General features: G+C 37.1%; 2 protein-coding genes across 2 annotated transcripts; one reads left to right on the top strand and one right to left on the bottom strand.

Moving 5' to 3' along the window:
* Positions 1-2233: 2233 nt before the first annotated feature.
* Positions 2234-15859, bottom strand: LOC135467391 (uncharacterized). The gene is made up of 15 exons (XM_064745165.1): positions 15234-15859; positions 14664-14734; positions 13447-13533; positions 12047-12118; positions 11573-11730; positions 11159-11180; positions 9699-9820; positions 9337-9358; positions 8529-8659; positions 7756-7838; positions 7222-7340; positions 6629-6736; positions 6193-6388; positions 5776-5897; positions 2234-5387 (listed from the first exon to the last, which is right to left on the bottom strand). The coding sequence occupies exons 1-15, from the start codon at positions 15733-15735 to the stop codon at positions 5271-5273; spliced, it is 1932 nt and encodes a 643-aa protein (XP_064601235.1). The 5' UTR covers positions 15736-15859; the 3' UTR covers positions 2234-5270.
* A 276-nt stretch (positions 15860-16135) lies between these two features.
* Positions 16136-19215, top strand: LOC135468910 (large ribosomal subunit protein mL43-like). The gene is made up of 3 exons (XM_064747380.1): positions 16136-16268; positions 17358-17464; positions 18401-19215. The coding sequence occupies exons 1-3, from the start codon at positions 16138-16140 to the stop codon at positions 18757-18759; spliced, it is 597 nt and encodes a 198-aa protein (XP_064603450.1). The 5' UTR covers positions 16136-16137; the 3' UTR covers positions 18760-19215.
* The last annotated feature ends 1508 nt before the right edge of the window (positions 19216-20723 follow it).

Genomic DNA, 20723 nt, shown 5'->3' on the forward strand with positions numbered 1-20723 from the left:
TGTAGGCGATCATCTGAGTGAGAAATGACGCAGCAAAACTTTTCATTATACATATCCTATAATTTTCAAACTGGAACTCACAAAGACTGGAAAATGGACTTCAGAGACTACATGTTAATATGAAAAACAGGCCATTATTGATCAATACTCTGTCCACGTATATATCTCCGAAAACGACATACCAAAGCTCTGTAGGCAAGATATGTACATATACATGAAAAAAAAGAAACGTGTTTATGATCTGCTAAAATCTTTAATAACAGTATATTCAGGTATTACTAACAATTTGATTAATAAAATATATGTTGATATTTAACATTACAAGTATACATTTACCGTTGTTGTAATACAAAACATTAAAGGGTTAATGTAATATAACGCTGACCTGTCTGTTTCCAATCTTCTAGTACATTATACACCATTTCTAAAATACAATTCTAGCCTCATGGCAAATAAAACCGGTTTCAAAACACTTAGAGATTCAAATAAGTTCACAGATCGTTATTTACGGAGAAAACCATGCTTAAACATTGTAACTCTAAATAATTTAGTTTAACACTTCGTTCATGTTGTCATTTTATATCTTTGCTTTTTCTTTAAATTAAATAATTGTTTATACTAACATGTAAACATAGACATTTTGGAGAAATAGGACTAGGAAGTTTGAATAGGACATAATCTCTACAAACTGTGTACTCAATATCAGCTTAAAGTAATCAATTATTTGCAGTTTACAATGTCTTAAATCTTCTCTAAATAACAAGACATAAACTACTTACAAAGATCAATTCAACAACAAAGCATTACTACATCAGAAATATTCTGTGTAAATAACCAAAAAATATATATTCGTAACTCACCCACAAACTAAAATTAATTTGCACAGTAGGTGTGCACAATTTATATTCTTTAAATTTATATTTTCTGTACATGCAATTTGCAAACAATATCATAACTCTATCTGCTTATCAAGTTTCTCCATAATTTTAAAAACAAAATGTAACTTCATACACTTTACATAGGACATAAGCATTCTTCCAAAAATCTCTGATACTGTTTCATTACATTTATAATCACGTTTTAGGTATAGTGTTTTAGGTACAGGTTTAAGTCAACCTGTACCAGTCTCTCTGGTATAATAGACTAACCAGTTAGCACTATTGTACTTTGAGCACCTGTGCTAATGTCCAACGTGCTCAGGTCGCAGCCTGTCAGCCACTGACACCAACAAGGCCTACTACTTACACAGACAGGATAGGTTCTTTTACAAGACTTGATCTTTGGATCTTTTCTGGCTAAGGATCGATCCAGAGCCTGTCATGTGTCCGTTTGATTGAACCCCTCTTTAAAAGTGATAGTGACCATGAGCCAAAATGCTTTCACATAAGTGAAATGCAAGTAATGCAAACCACCAATCGGACAATGAAATACATAAAATAAATCACTGTTACTAATTCTGTACATTTTCCAATTACAATCAACAATTCACACACTTGCGTAATTTATAATGGCTACAAGGATGATTTAAGGCACCATTTGTACTCATGTGCATCATTTCATAATGAAATACAAACAAATTTACATCACTCTTGAAACGATAATTCAATCTGATATCTATACATGTACATTTTTATGTGCAAAAGATGAATACCCGTGGGAAGATCTCAAGCAACCTGTGGGCGGTCGTGGTTTCCCCCGGGCTCTGCCTGCTTTACTCCCACCATAAAGCTGGTCGCCGTCGTATAAGTGAAATATTCTTGAGTACGGCGTAAAACATCAATAAAATAAACAAATAAATAAACTAATACCCCCCCCCCCCCAAAAAAAAAAACAAAACAAAAAACAGATACAATTAACCTGGGTAGGCATACGTCAAACATGTCATTTATGTTTAAATGGGGCATGTAGTTTTGTTTACAGTGTACCCTATTAAATGTAATCTTCACTAACATTATCATTTTCCAGAGGACATGTGAATTTAAGCCTATACCTCCAGTGAGACATTCTGCTCTAAATAAAATTTACTTTGTAAATCAAACAATCCTTGTGGAGACAAAACACACTACACAGTAGCATACTATAAACTACAAAAGCTTGTTATTCAAAATGTCCATGGAGTAATACCAAAAATGTATAAATATCAATATATATATATATATATATATATATATATATATATATATATATATATATATATATATATATAAGAAAGAATAATACTTAAATGTGACAGTAAGACTGATACTACATGTAATGTATACCCTGACACCATCGACAATGCTTTTTCCACACATCATTAAATATTGCTAGGAGAATGTCACATACAAGTATGATCATGAAGTATAGCTCTATTTGTTACAATCTGACAAGTGGAGTTTGACCTTGGTTTTAATGCTGTCATGTGTGCTCAGATCTTGTCAAGACGACTAACATGAAACATTGTGGTACACAAGCGCAACTGTAGCATATCAGTGGAAGGTTTCACAACACTTTCTACAGTTTTTTGCTTAAAGTAAAAGCAAGCTACAATATGAAGTAAGGTTTATAATACAAATGAGAACTATGCGTCAAAGTACTTTTATTTATTTTTTTTCAGATTTTGTTTAAGAGTGTTGGCATTCAAATATTTGAATACTATGGTGGGCCTTATGGACTACACTGATGGTGTCTAGAAACTCTGACGTCAGATCACCTTTTTTTTCTGATGTTCACCAGAAGTTAGGAATTTTGGGGAATATTATTTCAGTCATCTTTTACTAATGGGTAAACAGAGTCATTCCAACCCTCAGTGTCGTCAATAGAGTTGGAAAAACCTGTGACATCAGAGTTCCTAACCTCTGATAGTATGGTTCATAAAGCTCACCTTATGATTCAAATGTTTAAAAACCTATAAATCTTTCCACAAAAGTCTAAAAAAAATTAAAGCTGTTATGCAACAGTGTTGCCGGGGTATTCGCCTTTTACCACTTCTGGTAGCCTGGTATTCATAAAGTTCATGACAATGGGGAAAAACACGAAAAAAAAAATGGAAAGGATTTGAACCCTAGATTGTCGGGCATCATTGGTCAAGAACTGAAGACTAGCATAGAGATTAGTAGGCTCTGATCTCCTATTGATAGCCCAGGACAAAAGACAGCAAGAATATATTGTTGCAGAGCTTATGCCCGTTCCCAGGTGAACTGCAGTCAATGGCTTCATGCAGTCTAGCACGAAGTTCCCGGGTTATTTACATAGGACAGTTTTGTCAAATTTTTGCTCTTTCTTTGCTCATAACATGAAAACAAGTACAAAAATAATTCTTGCAGGTTTGCAATCTTCATGTCAAGGGGAGCCAGACAGTGTGTCTGTTTAATGATTTTAGGCAGTTTTAAAAATTGATTTATTTTTTAGCCAATTTCAGTGAATAGTTTTGACCTGATTTGTATACCAAAAATGTTTTTACTGTATGGGTAGGGTGATCCACCTAAAAACTGTAAACCAAAAGTATATCTCGATAGGTTTAGCCGTTTTGGAAAAGATTTTTTTAGCTTACCAATATATTTCAGAATGGCTGCTAAATCATGCGCCTGGTAAAACAGTACAAAACGTCAAATGATGCTTCATGAGTTCCTCATTACGACTTCAAAGTTTGGTTTTTCTACCTTTAGCAGTTTTCCAGATATTGTAATTTTACTAGTTGACTATGAATAATAACAATAATAATTATAATAATAATAATCCAAATGATTTCAAGCAGTGTCCCTCTAGGACACTAGCGTGGAACCCTAATAAATGAAAGTATATTTATGCATAGTTTTAAATGGACTATTTAATGATGAATACTTCGATATTTTAGAGGTCTTTTCCTTGAAACAAAAGTGTTTAGTATCATCACCATACTTTGCAGTGTTCAGTTGAAGTTTTTGCGAGAAACATTCCATGCAAAACAATACTTAAGATTCAATTTACTGCCAAGATAAATTTCAGACAGGTATGGAAAACATTACCTAAGGTTTCGTATGCTTAAATTCTGAAAGCAGTATAAACATATACATTGCACTTAAAATTGCTCACAGAAGCAATAAGCACATGTTCCACTATACAGCAGTAATAAATGCATGTTCTTCAGTACCTAATATAAAGTACATGTAATATAAAAGAAATATAATGTAATACAATTGTAAACAGGCAATATTTTGTGTAAAAATTAAATAATGATTTTATACCAAACTGTGGTTTACATAAATGTGCATGTATCTAACACACTTTCAGGAAGCTTTTTTCAGAATATTTAACAAATGGAACTAGACAAATTATTTCATGGATAGTTAACTGTTGATATCTTCCTAACTAGTAACACCGGGTACGGTGTCACAGGTAGTTTAAGCTCACATATATTTACATGTAACACTCTGATCCCTATCTGCAATATCCATAAGGCTAAGCCTGAATACTGGGTGTCTGACAGCACCAACAACACGGGAGAAAAGATTGTGTGTTGTACATGAAGGCATCAGCAGGCACAATCTCTGACATGAAGTGAGGAAACCTGACAGTAACTTGTGAGAATCTGAGATAAAATACTTGTACTGTACACATACAAGACATCATTTCTCAAATAAATACACAAAAGTATAAGTTATGGACCATAGACATAACAACAAAATTTAAAGAAGAAAACATATAAAACTATGTTCATTGCCACTGAAGGATAATTTTCACTGGAGAAATGTTTTGTCATCACTGGATAAATCCAGTTTTCATTTGCCAAATTCCGATGGTATGAAAACAGAAAACAGAATCTGGATCCATATCCTAATAAGTTTATGTTCAAACCAGCAGCTCTCCATTAACCTTTGTTACAAGTGTGAATGAACGTTCCTCTGTTAAAACAGAGGCCAGTGGATATCAAGTATATGTATGTGTCACACTACATGGACAGTCACTTTATTCCCATTCAGGATATCTTTGGTAAAGATAACTAAAGCAAATCTAAAGCTAGGATTAAGTACACATGAACAGTAGTCCATGTAAGAGGTATTGTGACCAACCTGAACACACAAGGCACTGGGCATTGTTTAAAAGAACAAGCATTGTATACTTATAACATAAACTATACTGGCAATTTTCAATCAAGGGTATTTCACAATCACATGATACACATTTGTGTAAAGCTCATTAGAAAAATAAAGTTCGGTATGATTGTAACCTGTAACCTTCTGGATATTAATGGCAGGCAGGAGGTAATAACCATAGATATAACACTCTTATTGATAGGCTGTTATCAGCTGTCAAGTGTCTAAATTATCCCCACTGGCTGCCAGTTTACTTTCAAGTTCTTGATTTTTCTTAGCCAATATTTTTGCTGCAACTTTTTGATGAGCACATAATTCTCTTCTTTCATTAATCTGTGAAAGAAATAAAACCAGAAACAGTTACATGTACACGTAAATGTGTTATGTGTAAAAACATTATTGTATACATGTGCATGTACATGTATGATATAATATTTTGTCCATCACAATGAAATTACTCATTTTGCCAGATAATATAAAAGTTATATTGATTCTAAAAACTTACTTTCGGGTTTTTTTGGAAAGTAGAATGATATCCTACGGGAAAATGTATGTTCCAGGACAAAAAGAAATATTTTATGACCGTTATTAGGAATTTAATCTCTTAAAATTCACTTTTTTAGGCACAAGTTTTGGTCAAAAACTGTATAACGTATACACTTTATTCTGAGGTGATATATTTCACAGGTTAATCTCAGGAGGAGCACAGATGCCTACTCACCATTTCCAGCAGCATTACTAGTAACTCCCTGTCAGTACAGTGACTGAGGTCAAGGTCGCTTGTCAGCAGAGTCACATGATTGGTTGACTCACTTTGGGACTCAGGATTTCTGGGGAAATCATCTGCAGCACAATCAAATACAAGTAAACAAGTTACAGGCAGAACACATATTGACAATGTTGTTGGAAGAAACAAAGGCACTTGTTAAACTTAAAAGAGCGCTGTGCACAGTCCTGGAGAAATTTGACGAGCCTACTGTGACAAACAATTCCTTATACAAAACTTGTGACTGTTATAACAAGACGTAAGGCAACTTGTGGTATTTACAATCTTCTATGCAGTACTTTTGACAGCCTCTGAACATTCACTAAGACCACATTATGTCTAAATTAGAGTGCAAAATTTCATATTACTTACCTTCATTTAGGCCCTTAATAATCCACTTGATGACATTTTTAGCTTTGCTGCCTTTTGTTTTACTGTTGCTGGGTGTGCACATTTCAGCCAGTTTCCCTCCAAGCTCCTTGTTGCGAAGAATCTGTTCTTCAAAGGCTATCCTGTAAGCCTCCACTGTAGTGTAGGCTTCATCTGTCCTCTGTTTGCTGAGGTCTATCTGGAAGTGGATCAGAACAAGTCAGTATACAAATAGTGGAAAACAGATCAGCACATCCACATTAACTGAGCATGAGAATTGTGCTAAGATCCTCGTCACACTCATCAGGGAGCAAACTGCCTTTTACAGATTCCCAAGATTCCTCTTCTCTAGCATGACACTTCTTTATTACATCTGTGTAAATATTTTGTATGAAATGCAGGTACTGCACAAGAGATGTACTGTTTCCCAATTGCTTACCTCTTCTCTTAACTTGACAATCTCTTTGCGCATATTCGCTGCTGCCAGGGCACAACCACAGGGTTCTGGACGTCTTCCTCGACAAACACATGCTCCAAGTACTGCCAGCTGAAATATATGCACAGAGATGATGCTAACAACCGCACACTACATATAAATGACTAGCAACTGGAGGCAAATACATGTAGGCTACTGCTTAATATATACCTTATCCCCTACCTTATTCCCTGTCAGTTATGCACCAAAGTACACATATATGTATGCTGCCCATGAAAACCAAGTGTTTGTTTCTTTACTTAAGGCTAATTAGTGTTTTCCACACTATTTCTGACATACAACAACAGTTTCGCCTAATAGCAGGCTGGTGACAAGGTTTAGAATTTTACTTACATAAACTTGGTCTGTGTTTGGATTAAACTTTACCAGATGCCTGTGAGGCAGATGTTCTAACCACTCAGTCATCACAGTGTGCTTTCATCTGTCCTTGTAAACCAGAGTAATGCTCTACTATCCAATCTCTGGTAATGCAATGCCCAGTTCAGGCACACACTGAGTGAATCACTGACAACCTGGGGAATATTGTGATTGATTACCTCAGCTGATGTGAAGTGGTTATAGTCATCCTCAGACACAGATGTGCGAGATTTCTCATACTGCTGCCTCTCCTGCACATCTAACAGGGCCAGTAACTCTTCACGCTCTCTCAGTAATGCTACAGAAAAGAGTATGAAAGATAGAGCCAAAGTAAGACTAATTTGTATAGTAGACGGGTCACACTCATAAAATGCATTTAATAGGTTTCTACATGTGTCTAACAATTTAACAAGGAAATATTAATGTGGAATAAAATGTGAAAAAAAAAACATGTGACTAAGGCCAAACACAGTAATGAGAATTTTCAACTCCACCACATTGTACTTTATGGTTATAATGTCTGGTCTGATTGCTGCGGTTTGAAGGAAAGTCAATGGTGTAACACCTCCTCATGCAGGACCAGAGAGGAAGCTAGCATGAGCTGGACTTAAACTCTCAAGTACACGACTGATGAAAGGCTCCTGACTCAATGCACCATGCTGGCACACTAATCGCTTGGCCATGGAGGCCCAAAACCTTTATTTGTAACTTACCCATGTTCCTGGCTGTGACCTGCCTCAGCTCCTCTGACCTGTTTCTCAAGGTCACCAGTAGATTGGAGTTCTCCTGACATGCTCTAGGGGAGACAACTCTACCATTAGCACAGAACAGCACACAGCTTCTACACTTTTGTTCATTCATGTGTCCTTGCTAAATGTACATATAGTGTGAACAAACTGTCCTTACAATGTATAATCTGAGACAATGTATTAGCCAGGACTTCTCATGACAACTGATCATAACAACAGGCACTATGGGCATGCAAGTAAATGTAATATTAACAAAGCAATTCATATAACATTTTACATGGCAAAATCTCACTGACTAAACCTACATATATGTGTACCAGCCTGCCAAATACAAATAACAGACACTCGCTTAGTGGACAAGAAATGGCAGCCATGCACATGAATTGTGTATCCTATATCTAGTGAAGCTGATTGACAACAATTTTAATAACGGCATTCTTTACGCTTATTACAGTTTAATAATTCATTTCTTTAATAAGCCAGCAAATAAAGTACGATCTGCAATATCACTGCATTCAAGTCAGTGGTAAAACTGACACCATAATACAAATGAAGTCAATATATTCCTATAAGTCTTATCATACCGGTATGAATAAACACTTACAGGCCTGCCTTGAGAAAAAAAAACACCCACACACTGTTATTTTGACAAAATACTTTCATTCTGAACAATACTTTAAACCGTTGTGTAGCTGCATACAGTTCCATCATACAGGGTACAGTAGCAGAATACCGACCTGTTATAGTACTGTTCCTCAGCTAGTCCTTCCTGTCTATAATCAGTGTCCCCAGGCAGAACAAAGTGCTCTGCTAACCCATCACCAGTCACATAGTAAACCTCCCCACCACCAGCAGTGAGCATGTTAGCCTAGCAATAGTAAAACTCAGCCTAATGAGAGATAGCCACACAGAGAAGAGGCCTGATACACACAAAAAAAACTGCATGAGTGAAATGTACACAAACATATAGATAAAATCAATTTGATTTTAAATGACACCTATTTTTTTCTGGATCAGGCCTACTACTCAAGAAAGACAAAGTTTCAGAACTAATTTGAAGAGCATGACCCCAGTCACATGGCATTCAATTTAGTTGATAGCAAATATATTTTCAAGCATTAAATAGCTTCTCAATAGCTTTCAAAATAAAGTGGACAAAATACATCAGATTTGATTGTGCGCAATGTGAGCTTGCCAAGACTTGGAGTTATAATATATCCTGTTAAACTATATTGCAGCCAAAGAGAGAAATGCAAAGAATGGGAGTGATAGCCTTTAAACATCACCCTGGCTTCAGCGCACAGAATATATTTGAAAGGAATTTCAATCACAGACCTTTACAAAGCCCAAAGAGTAAGGAGTTTTCAATGGTATTCCATGGCATAGTATTAATAACCATTCAAGAAGAGCATTAAAACCTTCAGGAATAAAATTTTATAAAAATGCAGCAATAAAATCCATAGCTGCAAACACCTCAGGAGCAAATTACAGTATAAAAGAAAGATGCTGATTCTATAAAATTCTGGACTTACATGGCAACCAAACATCATCTATAATCAAACAAAAGCTTCAAAATAACAAACAAGCCAACACAAGACAACAGATTGCTCATGTCAGCTCAGTGCAGATACAGTCTTATTAATACCTATTTAACTTGTCTTCGTATGAATGTTTGCTCAAAAGAAGATCCAAAAAATCGAGGAAACATCCGACATAAACTGAACTGAAGTATCAGAAATCAAGTTTTTCAAAACAACTCTGCAGACAAATGCAATGTGCAGCAAACACCATACAACATATACCGTAACATAAGGAATGTGCACAAGGAACAACAACAACGGACATACATGTCTATATTTGAGAGACACCCTGAGTTAGTAAGACAGCAATATGCCTGGGTTAGTTACCTATCAAAGCGTGCAGCCCATGTCCTCTGGCTGTTAAGCATAGTAGACTGGTGGTAATCCAGCACAAATTGTAAGTGGTTGATTTCCTGTAACACAGTATTGTATGCAATATGATAATCTGCCTTCCCAGTGCCCCCAGGCAGTATAGTTTCTCATGACATTATTGGTCTCTGTTGCGATGGCAATACACTTCACTGAAAACAATTACATGGACATACACCTAATTGCAGACTTGTATAAAACTAAAGAAACAACTGCCTGCTGATGTATATCGAGTGTGTCTTGATCAGAAAGTCTTCCTTAGCAAAATGCTCCTGATGTGGCGTTATAAAACTTTTGAGCGATGATTTTCATTCTGGTGCCTAGAACCCACTGATGGTTTGTCAATTCTTCACCTTTGTTCTTGAAAGAACTTCCAAATTAGCCGATATCAAACATTTTAGTGTCTACCATAGCTTTAGGGTAATTATTAACTGTGTGCTTAAATTCATGAAAGGCTGATCACAACAAGAAGTTTGTCCTCCCTTTTTGAACAAATGGATTTGAGACAAAAACTTAGTTAATACTACAGTTGTAAGATATCAGTCATTCTCTTGGAAGCTTGATGCTCTTGTTATGGATGTATGTGTACAAAAGTGTCCAACTGATATACGTTAAAAATGTTATACTCTAAGCGATACCCACATTTTCACATACAAGACTTACATTGTACATGTACACAGAACATCTACATGCTCAAAGGACAATGTAGCATTTCCTCAGGCAGCAGAAGAAAATTGGTAAAGCAACATGCCTGTGTCCTGCATAAAGTCAACAAATATGTAACCTGGAAATCTAATGTCAACAGCTGAATTGGACACACTAGATATCCATCTGAAAAATTTTCTACACGGGATCTGCCTGATCAAACTATGTGTTCAGCACACATATATCAACTGCAAGAGAAATCCATGTAGAGTGTAGTACAGAAACCCCTGAGAAAGTCTCAAAACAGCTTGACTTTCTAATATACATGTAATACAAGAAAAAGTTCAATTCATTATTTCCAAAGAAAATACAATAGGAAATGAACCTAATGTTTAGCTCTCAGATATAAAAGTATCCATAAAATTTGGCACTCTCAAATGCCCAGATGAATATGTTAAATTAATTACAACAAAAATTTTACATTTAAACTTTTATTTCAGGTTGGATGTGGTAAATGTACAGGACAAGTGAAATGCTGAAGGCACATAGCTGACTAGGGTTAACCTTCATATAATCTGTCTACATGTAAACTACATGTACATGTTACTTGTTCATATCAATTCATAGCAGTGTGTAAAATTGTTAACTGATCAAAAGCAATATGCATATTACATGCCCAAAAGCAAAATAATTAACTATGAAAAGCAAAGATAGGTCAATCCATGTTAGTACAAGTAGAAACCATAAGCTATAGTAATGTAATGTCAACTAGCATAACAAGCATACAAAGAGCCACTACAATAGTATATCAACATGCGTATGTTTAAATGTTGTATGCTCTACGCATCAGAGCCTATCAAGTGACCCAAACCCACAGATTAGGTCTATGAAAACAATGGTTCACTGGTTAAATTTACATGTACATGTTTGTGATATGTGCTCCTTGAAAGCTTCTCTGCTATTTGGATAAAACTTCAATAGCTTCAGCAGATGTTGTATTTTGCGTGTGATATTGATACTGATGGTTTGAGTATACTCATCATGATCAGCTGTGATGTCTAAGAACTGAATGATACATGTTTCATACTAAAACGGCTTCATATGACCATGGTGGATACATGATTTCTCTTTTCTGCCCAATACATACACTGTATTTTGGCCTTAATCAGATGAATTACAAGTTTCACCAATTAGTACAATATGCATGGCATTCTGTGTTACAGTTTTCACAGGATGAGTGATCATATTGTGGTGGCTCTGTTATATCCTCAAAATCTACACTATAAGATAAACCATTCCCAAACTTTAAAACAAAAAATGATATCTTAATTACCTTCTCTGCATCCTGGAAAAAAAGTAATAAATGTACAGAGCTCAAGAAGAAAATAACTGATTTAGAGGTATATTTATAAAAATTAAACAATTCAAAGCATATCACATATAATGGCACCAAAACAAAAAGTCATAGTATATAATTACACTAAAGCACCATTGAATATGGCAAACACAGGACACCAGTAACCAAAACAATACAAGCTCCACCATCATGGCAAATGAAAGCCAATCGTCAATCTAATGAAACCACTTGCACATCTCCTTTAATTCTTCAACCGAGATTTAACCTATTGAGGTTATCTCCCTTTAGTCTATATCCCACCTACCCTTTCCAGTTGATGGCTGTACTCTGATGTCTGTTTCTCATGTTCTTCTGTCTTTTGTTCTGCTTGTTCAGCCTGCACAAGAGTAATGTCACACAGGGTTTGAAAGTATTGGGCATGTCATATTTAATCCTTGCAGTTTTCCTACCTGTAGATGTTGCTATAGCAAAACTATTACCTGAAGTTCACTTGCCTTAACTTTGGGTCTTTATCTATTTATTTGATTGGTGCTAGTACTCAAGAATATTTCACTTATACAACAGTGGCCAGTATTATGATGGGAGGAAACCAGGCAGAGCCCGGGGAAACCCACAACCATCTGCAGGTTGCTGGCAGACCTTGCCATGCACAGCCAAAGAGGAAGCCAGCGTGAGCTGGACCTGAACTCACAGCGAACGCTTTGGTGAGAGGCTTCTGGGTCATTACGCTAACCAACTGAGCCATCTTTATTACTGTATAAGAACATGTGACATGAGACTACCCATTAATGTTATCCTGACATCTTCACACTCAGTTCTAGGATCTAGAAACAAGTGCAATACATGATGGTTACACAGTGGACAGTGTTTTGACTTGATCAGAAAACAAAGCATGTAAAATATATTTTTAGCGTTATATATGAATACATATTTAACGATTTCTTCACCATAACATTTTTTACACCAAAAACTGCCCCATTCTCAGAACTACCCACCCCCACTCTCCCTCAACACCACACACACTTGCACCAAATAAAAAACAACAATTTCCTCTAACTAAATTCTAACTTCACCCTAAAACCAAGAGTTAACATGTACATGTATGTAGTTTTAGTTTATGCTCTAAGCAGGAATTGCATTAAATGGGCTTGGGAATTTTTGTGTTCAGTTGGATTCCTGGTTCATCAGACCGATGTAAAACTGAAATGGTGAACTATTTGATCAATTACAGAATGTGTTATCATAGCAGAATGTCAACCAATGAACTATAAATAAGACCGACAACCGGACACTTTGGTCCTGATCCATGTGAATGAAGGCCAAAAACAAATCATTCCATGAACAGTAACCGAAAATATGACTTACATGTATTTGCCCAGCAGTGAACTCATAATGAACGTTGTTTACTGCCACCAATCTGTTTTCCTCACTATTAGGAATAATCAAGCCCACATCACAAGCATTACTACGAAAATTAAGAATATTAATTGTACACTGTATTTACAAAGCTAGAACAGATGGAAAAGTGACCCATGATTGAAACTAATCAAAAACTGAGACACACAAACGAACGACGCACCAATGTATGAATGGAACGAAACCAACCAGACCACAATAACTGCTATAAGGTAGCAACGAAAGTAATTCCCCAAGTATGAAATACACCAGCATGGGAACAGCTATACAGACTTTTGTCAGCAGTACCTGTTGTTTGAGGATGTCAATAGCTCTGTACTTGGCATCCAATCTCCTTTGACAGTTCTCCAGCTCCAGTTGCAACTCTTCCACCTCCTGTCAACAACAGTGTCAACATCTTATGGTCATACTGACAGTCATCATTTTAGTCACAAACATACATGCCTATATAAAACTGATCCTGTCATAAAATCTACTACATACCCAAAACCATATGGTTATTATTTGAAATCAATGACCATTAATCAATATCATTTCAAAAGAGAGCAAAATCACCAAGCAACATTACGCAATAGTTAAAGTCACAAAGAAAATTTGATGTAGCTTGTACTCATATTATCACTGCCAAAATACAATTTATTAAAACAGATATACATTTATCTGCCACATAAATATATTTATACAATATAAATATAGTTATTCGAAGTCCAAAGATTAAGATGTAGGCAAACTTTACATAAGTACGTAATCAAATTACAGAATAAATGGTAACACCAAAATACGAAACAAATTTTATACCAGCCAGCTTTTAAATAACAGTATTCTTAATAATATGCATCAATTTTTCTCCAAAAAAGTTCCATATACATGTATATGAAGGTTATTCTAACAAGCATTCTGGAAGTACATGTATTCCAGAAGCAATATATATCTCTCCCAGAATTAGTCATCACAATAATATTAGCTATAATGGCAAAGTTCAAAACAAAAACTGTTACAATTGTGTTTCAAATGAATGAAATTTCAATACAGAATCACCAACTGTTACAGTAGTGAAGACAGCCCCATGATTTGATGAATGATTGACAGACCAGGTTATATGGATGAAAACTACATGTGTACATCATGTAATTTGCCCTACATGGATTTGCAGTAGAACATACCATGTCAAACTGTTTCTTCTCACAAAACATGTCAAAGACATGTAAACAATGGATAGAATCCTTTACTCTTCCTTACACACATATATATCCAATGTCCATATCTGAAGAATAATCTGACAATTCAGTTCATTTTATGCTTATCCCTCAGGGAAAACTGCAAATTGAAAATGTTCCTGCATGTGTACATGTAGCTACAACAATACACATATTTACATTCCAGCTGGTGCCAGAGCTTCATCACAATACTGATATTACTGAAACAGGATAAATGATGAAGGTACTTCTTGAAGCACAATAGAGGGTTTCAACTGTCTGTATTAATGCACCCTCATATATTTTTACCTGGTTGGCTTGGAGCAATTTCCTTTCAATCTCATCTGCCTTTAGACTGCTGGGTTGCTTTTCATTAGGGTCTGAAAGATAAAAATATACAGTTACACTTCACATACAACATAATATCATGACAACTTCTAGGTGTATATGGGGTGCATTGAACTTATTTTAATTGCAAGTTATGTCTTCTCTGCACCTGAAAAAATCAAATCAGAAAGGAAATTGCTGACTGCTGTGTATGTAATTGGTGTTGCAACATTACAGTTACTATTAAATAAGCAAATTTCCTCAGACGGCTCCACGGATGAATGCGAATTAGCATGCAATCCTGACATCAAAATTTGTTTTTTTTCATATATTTATGGCTAAGGTAAAAAAAAAAAGATCTGATTTTTCACTTCACCCTCTGTTTATTCATTACATTCAGTATTTCATGTGTCACTCATACATGATACGACGTACAGCTGTCAAATTTATCTGTGGAGGAAACTGGCAGGACAACCACCACCCTTACATGATTGCATGAATATACATGTACATACATATCTACATCTATATAAACTATAAAAGCTCCAAAACCTGATGTTAAGGAATCCGACTCTGCTGTATCATTCACTGGAACTTTTCGGTGAAATAAATGCCCTAAGTCTTGTTCAAAAAGAAGTTTCTGTTGGCGTATTGATGTCCCATAGGGGATATCTGCATAGGATGGAAAAGCCTCTTCTCTGCTGTCGAATTCCCCTTCCAACTGTTCCTGATCGTCACTTGATTTTCTGCTGGATCGACTTGATGAACGAGAAAACAGTCGGCTTAATTTTCCCTTCTTTTCCTTTTCTGAAGAGTTTCTCCTTTGAGTTTGATACTGTGTGCTACCTGACTGACAGTCTGTGTGGTTCAGGTTGTGGTCAGATTTTGGCGGGTCAGTGTGGCCCGAGGGTAAGGAGAACAAGGGTAACTTAGCAGGAGAGCCAGCGAACCCCCCAGGTCTCAATCCCGAACCCAAGCCCAGATCACCACTGTCAAAATCGTCCTCAACTTTCACACAGTTACACCTGTCAACAAAACCTTCCCCGTTGTACATTTTGTCTGCCCGCCGTTTTCCTTCCCTCACAGAGCCTTGGTGTCATCTGATCTGGGTACTACGGGATGGAGACACAGAAAAACAGCAGATTAAGTAGACGCCAGATGAATGTTTCTGATCCCCGAGAATTTGACAACTTTGCCAAGTGTCTCCGGAAGTGCCGCATAGCAACATCGTGGTACCGCACATCCGCGGAAAGTAAATCCAGCGTGATTCATTTCCTTAATATAGAGAATCTTGTCATTTTCAGAACATTGTTGAAAATGGGAATAATGTTGTATGGTGATCTGTTGTCAATGAAGGTACACAAGGGTGCTCTTTAATACGGTGTGACAGTTTCTTACACAAAGGTCAAGCTGAAAAAGTTCTGCGAGTCCGAACGCATGTCGATTAGCAGACAACATGTCTTCTCGTATGACCCCGAGCGGATTTGTGAAAAATGTGGCGCAAAACGGCGTTGGCAGATATGTCTGTCAGTTGCAGAGACTTACGTTTAGGTTTTGTAAGTCACACGGTGGCAGCAGGGGCGTTAGGTAATCTTTTTCACGTTGTGATTTTGGTGACCAGCTTCGTTATTGGTCGTTGTTGTTGTTGTGTGTTGATATGTCATTGAGAGCGCAGTTCTCGACATCCATAATGTCACTGCATACATTCTTGCATCGTGCGCACAGTCTTTGTTGAGTGAGATAACTCTAAGTGTAAAGATGAATGAATTTTTAGGAAGATGGACTAGTCCACTGTAAACAGTTATGGTTTTGTGCATCGCAAATACAAGTCAGAGTCGGAGTACATAGGCCTACACAGACGGACCACTAGGTTCAGAAGTATGTGGATAAGCCATGGCCAAGCCATAAATCATGGCTGCTCAACTTTTTTACAACTTGCCCATTTACAACTTGATATAAGTGTCCGTGAACACATTGCAGAACAGATAACATAATGTATGAACCTCTAGCCGGTCGCCGCCATTGTAGTTGCAGAGTAGAGCAACTTTTAAATCGAGCAACATGAAGTGTAAACAGAGTTAGGGAGAGAAACTGGTTCTATTGTGGACATTGGGTGTAGTGTCTGAAAATGTTTTGTATGAATTTGTGTGGTTGTCATGGATTGTTTTTAGTGCAGCTAGACATGGGACAGGTTAGTTGATTACACTATGTGGACAACTTGGTTAAAATTGATTTACGCTGGAGAAGTTTTAATGTGTGTGTGAAGATGTGGTAAATGTTCCTTATCGTCAATCCAACACATTAAAAGCAGTTTCTGAGCTACATTCCACAACTACTGCCATCATATAAGTGAAAAATTAATGAGTGTGGCATTAAACAGCAACCTGACAAATGAATCAAACAAATAAAACTGAAAGGAATTTACAGTCCTCTCAGTCAACAGTAGAGGGAGGGAAATTCACCCTGGGCTTCCTTTCGGCTTGATGTGGAAAACCTGATGAGCAGAGGTGGATGATGGTCAAGCTGATATTTTATACCTTTCAGATTGTTAATGCCTCCTAGTTTTATTTCTGTCATCGTGGAAAGTCTATTGATGAAATAGTAAGTGGAATATAACATAAAAAATAACAGTTTTCTAACATCAGATTAAACTGTCATGTCTTCCACTGTTTGCAGAGATTTCTTGGAGAATCGACTACTAGACTTCACTCGTGCCAACCCTGGTGTTGTGGTGTATGTAAAGCCCAGGCGACATCGCCCAGCCAAATTAACAGCTGAATACTGTGAGTGTGACATCCGTGTAGAATGACGAGAAAATGACTTGTATTTTGGATACTTGGCCATCTGCTTAAATTGTTCAAGTAGTAAACTGGGTGAAAGAATATAGCTTTTTTATTTACATTGATTTATACTCAACAAAAATATAAATTCAGGAAGCAATTTCATATTGTTTTCTCTCAGTATTAAATGACGTGAACTCAATATTTAGGGTAAGAGTTCATTATGAGTTGTGGCCTCAGTATCCAGTTGTGGGTAATTACAGCTGACGCTCTTCATGATGTTAACAGTGGACACACTCATTACTGAGTGTTGTGAACTGTGATTACCAACTACTCTGTATTCATGGTGCATTAGCTCCTGGGTTATTGCCCTATAATGTGAAAATTTGGTGGAAATTGAAGCCATAATTGATAATGAATACTTACCCTGATTGTTGAGTTAACACGTTATTTAATACTGAGAGAAAACAATATAAAATTGCTTTGTGCATTTATATTTTTGTTAAATATGTAATTGAACAGAAGTATGTCGAGTGAAATAGAACTTTGATGGTAAAATATAACAGTTAATGAATTAAAGGAGGAGCCGAAGACCATAGAACTGTAGGTGAACTGATATAATTATGCATTTAATGTTTTAAATGTCAACAATAATTAAACCACATCAGTAAAAGGATGTATTGTTATGGACTGTTACGCACTGGCAACCAGCTTGGCTATGCCATTCTAAGTTCTGTTAGGAAGTGCAACAAATCCTGCTATTATGCTGTTTTCTGTGTGCTTGCCATTCCTGTTGCTGCTATGTCTATGGTCTGCTGCCCAAGTAGCTAAAGCTAGTTTAGAACGTGTAAGGTCATTGGTAAGGGCCTGATCAGATACCAGCTAACTTATGCACATCAGTCACTGTGCTCTTCCTAATGTGGTATTTATCTGTTTCAGTGAATGGTAATGCGCACACCATACATGCACAGATGCTGAGTGAAGAGGAATTGTGTAAATGGGTAGATTACCTACACAGTCGATCAGGTGTGCCGCTTGTTAGACTGAGGAAAATGTGGCACACGGACAATCCCAGCATCCAAGGGGTGTGGCACCCATTTTTGAACAAGGACACAGCGTTAAATGTGACATCTTTGCCTGACCCTGAACTGTCACAATTTCATAGTAAGAAACAATCCGCAACTGAGAAACTGCTAGAGATGGCTCGGCAGTTAAAGTTATATGATCAGAAAACACCCCCACTGTCAGGTGATGAACAAACACATGCGGAACATTCCCAACAGGACAGCAGACAATAACCTGTACAGAGTGTGGTGGTGAACATTGATGTGCGAATCCAGAGAAAGAACATTTAAGAGTGCTTGGTGCAAGTGACATTTGTGACATTAGATATTTACTTGTGCCATTAGACTTGTTTTAACAGATTTATTAAAGAAAATAGTCATGTCAATAAATATTGACTGAAATATCTTTTTGCACATTTCATATCGTTTTGTGAAATATGTTTAGTAAATGTAGATGTTTAGAGAAGAAAACTACATGCACCTGCAGGCCGCTTACATGTACACGTATCTTAGACTCGCTGTCATATAAGGGAAATATTCTTGAATGTGGCGTAAAACACCAGTCAAGCAAATAACTAGCTTACATGACTTACTGGCCTTTAGTTACATACAGCTCACATCAGATAGACTCGGCTCTACTAGCTCACCTCCATGCTCCTTACAGCGCATGTAAGGAGCGGGGTCTCTAGCGGGGGGGGGGCGGTCTTTATCACTGCCACCAGAAGACACGTATGATTGTTTAGCTTAGCCTGATCACTTGATGTCCTTGCGCTGACCTATAATCAGCATTTGACAATAAAACTGTTTCAAGTGTCCATTATAATCATATTGTATATAATTCAGGTAAAAGAGAATGCATGTCTCAATTGTTCACAGAAACAAAGGTTGAGATGTAGTTTTCGTACTTCGGACATTAATTCCTGACTCCTCACCACGACCTCATTCTCCTTGGTGGTGTTCAAGATTTCTCTACAGAATTTGCTCGCGGTGGCAGTAAAAGCGAGAGTAGAGATCCATACATACCAGCTAAACCAGAAACCAGTGTTAATATATATAAACAACCTTTTTATTTGAGAAGTTAATGAAAATCGTATGCTTGAGGTTTAAATGTTATTTCTATATGAGATCCCGAACATCCGGGCATTTCACTGGTTACTATCAGTGGCTAGCAGGCGACGAGGTGAAAGGTAACATAGAAAGCTATAGGGAAATGAACAACATTATATATTGGATATTTACCCAAATGACATGACAATTACTGCAAAACTCTGCTCCACGACCTCATACGTCAAAAGCAGGCTGTGCTCATGTTCACGCTGTGCGAATTGTTAGTATAATTAAGTCTGGTAGTAACCGGAAATGTCATTGTCTTGAACAACAGAACAATCCACGCAACGTGCAAATAGTCTGCTTTCGACGTTTTGTCATGTCGTATGGGCAATAGCCGCCGTACGTAAAAAAATCTGTCAGCAACCTGTGGATGACCGTGGGTTTGCCCTGGGCTCGCCTGGTTTACTCCCACAATAATGCTGACCACTGTCGTATATGTGAATTATTCTTGAGTACGACGTAAAACGCCAATAAAATAAATTTGGGCAATATTTTTGCCGCCTTGTTCTACGCGAGTAAAGGTTGTAGGGGTGTATGAAAGGACAAATGCGAGGATATCCGCGGTTTTGATACGATTCCTGGCAATCAGTTTATTACTTGCCACATGCAACTGGCCTCCCCATCTGTATTGTCTTTGTATTGGTTGCCCGGAGCCAGTAAGGTAATCTAATAATCTAACCAAAACGGCAAGCCTTTGACTAACAGGGCAAAGTCAGACCAGTATTAGGCATATACGGTAAACTTACAGACAGTACAGAAAATCCCCATTTAGTATTTGACACCTGGCCAGTACGGCAACTTCTGGGGCGACTTTCACATAGATGTCGTTCTTGTACTGGACCGCTTTGTGAAACTGGGCGCTGGCTAATACGCTAAACATCCGATGGGTAATGAGTTTTCGTGTTTGCTAATGCGACACACCTCCACCCACTACTGGCACCTTCTGCCAATGCGTGGAAAACTCTGTTTAACCTGGAAAGCAAATTAGTGACCAATGTGACAAACGTCCAGTCAGTACTGGGAACTTTTCGCCAGTAAAGCAAATCCCCAGCAAGCATTGAAACCTCTGCCAATACAGGAAACATCCG

Source organism: Liolophura sinensis, chromosome 6 (genome assembly GCF_032854445.1).
Source record: "Liolophura sinensis isolate JHLJ2023 chromosome 6, CUHK_Ljap_v2, whole genome shotgun sequence".
Classification (NCBI taxonomy): domain Eukaryota; kingdom Metazoa; phylum Mollusca; class Polyplacophora; order Chitonida; family Chitonidae; genus Liolophura; species Liolophura sinensis.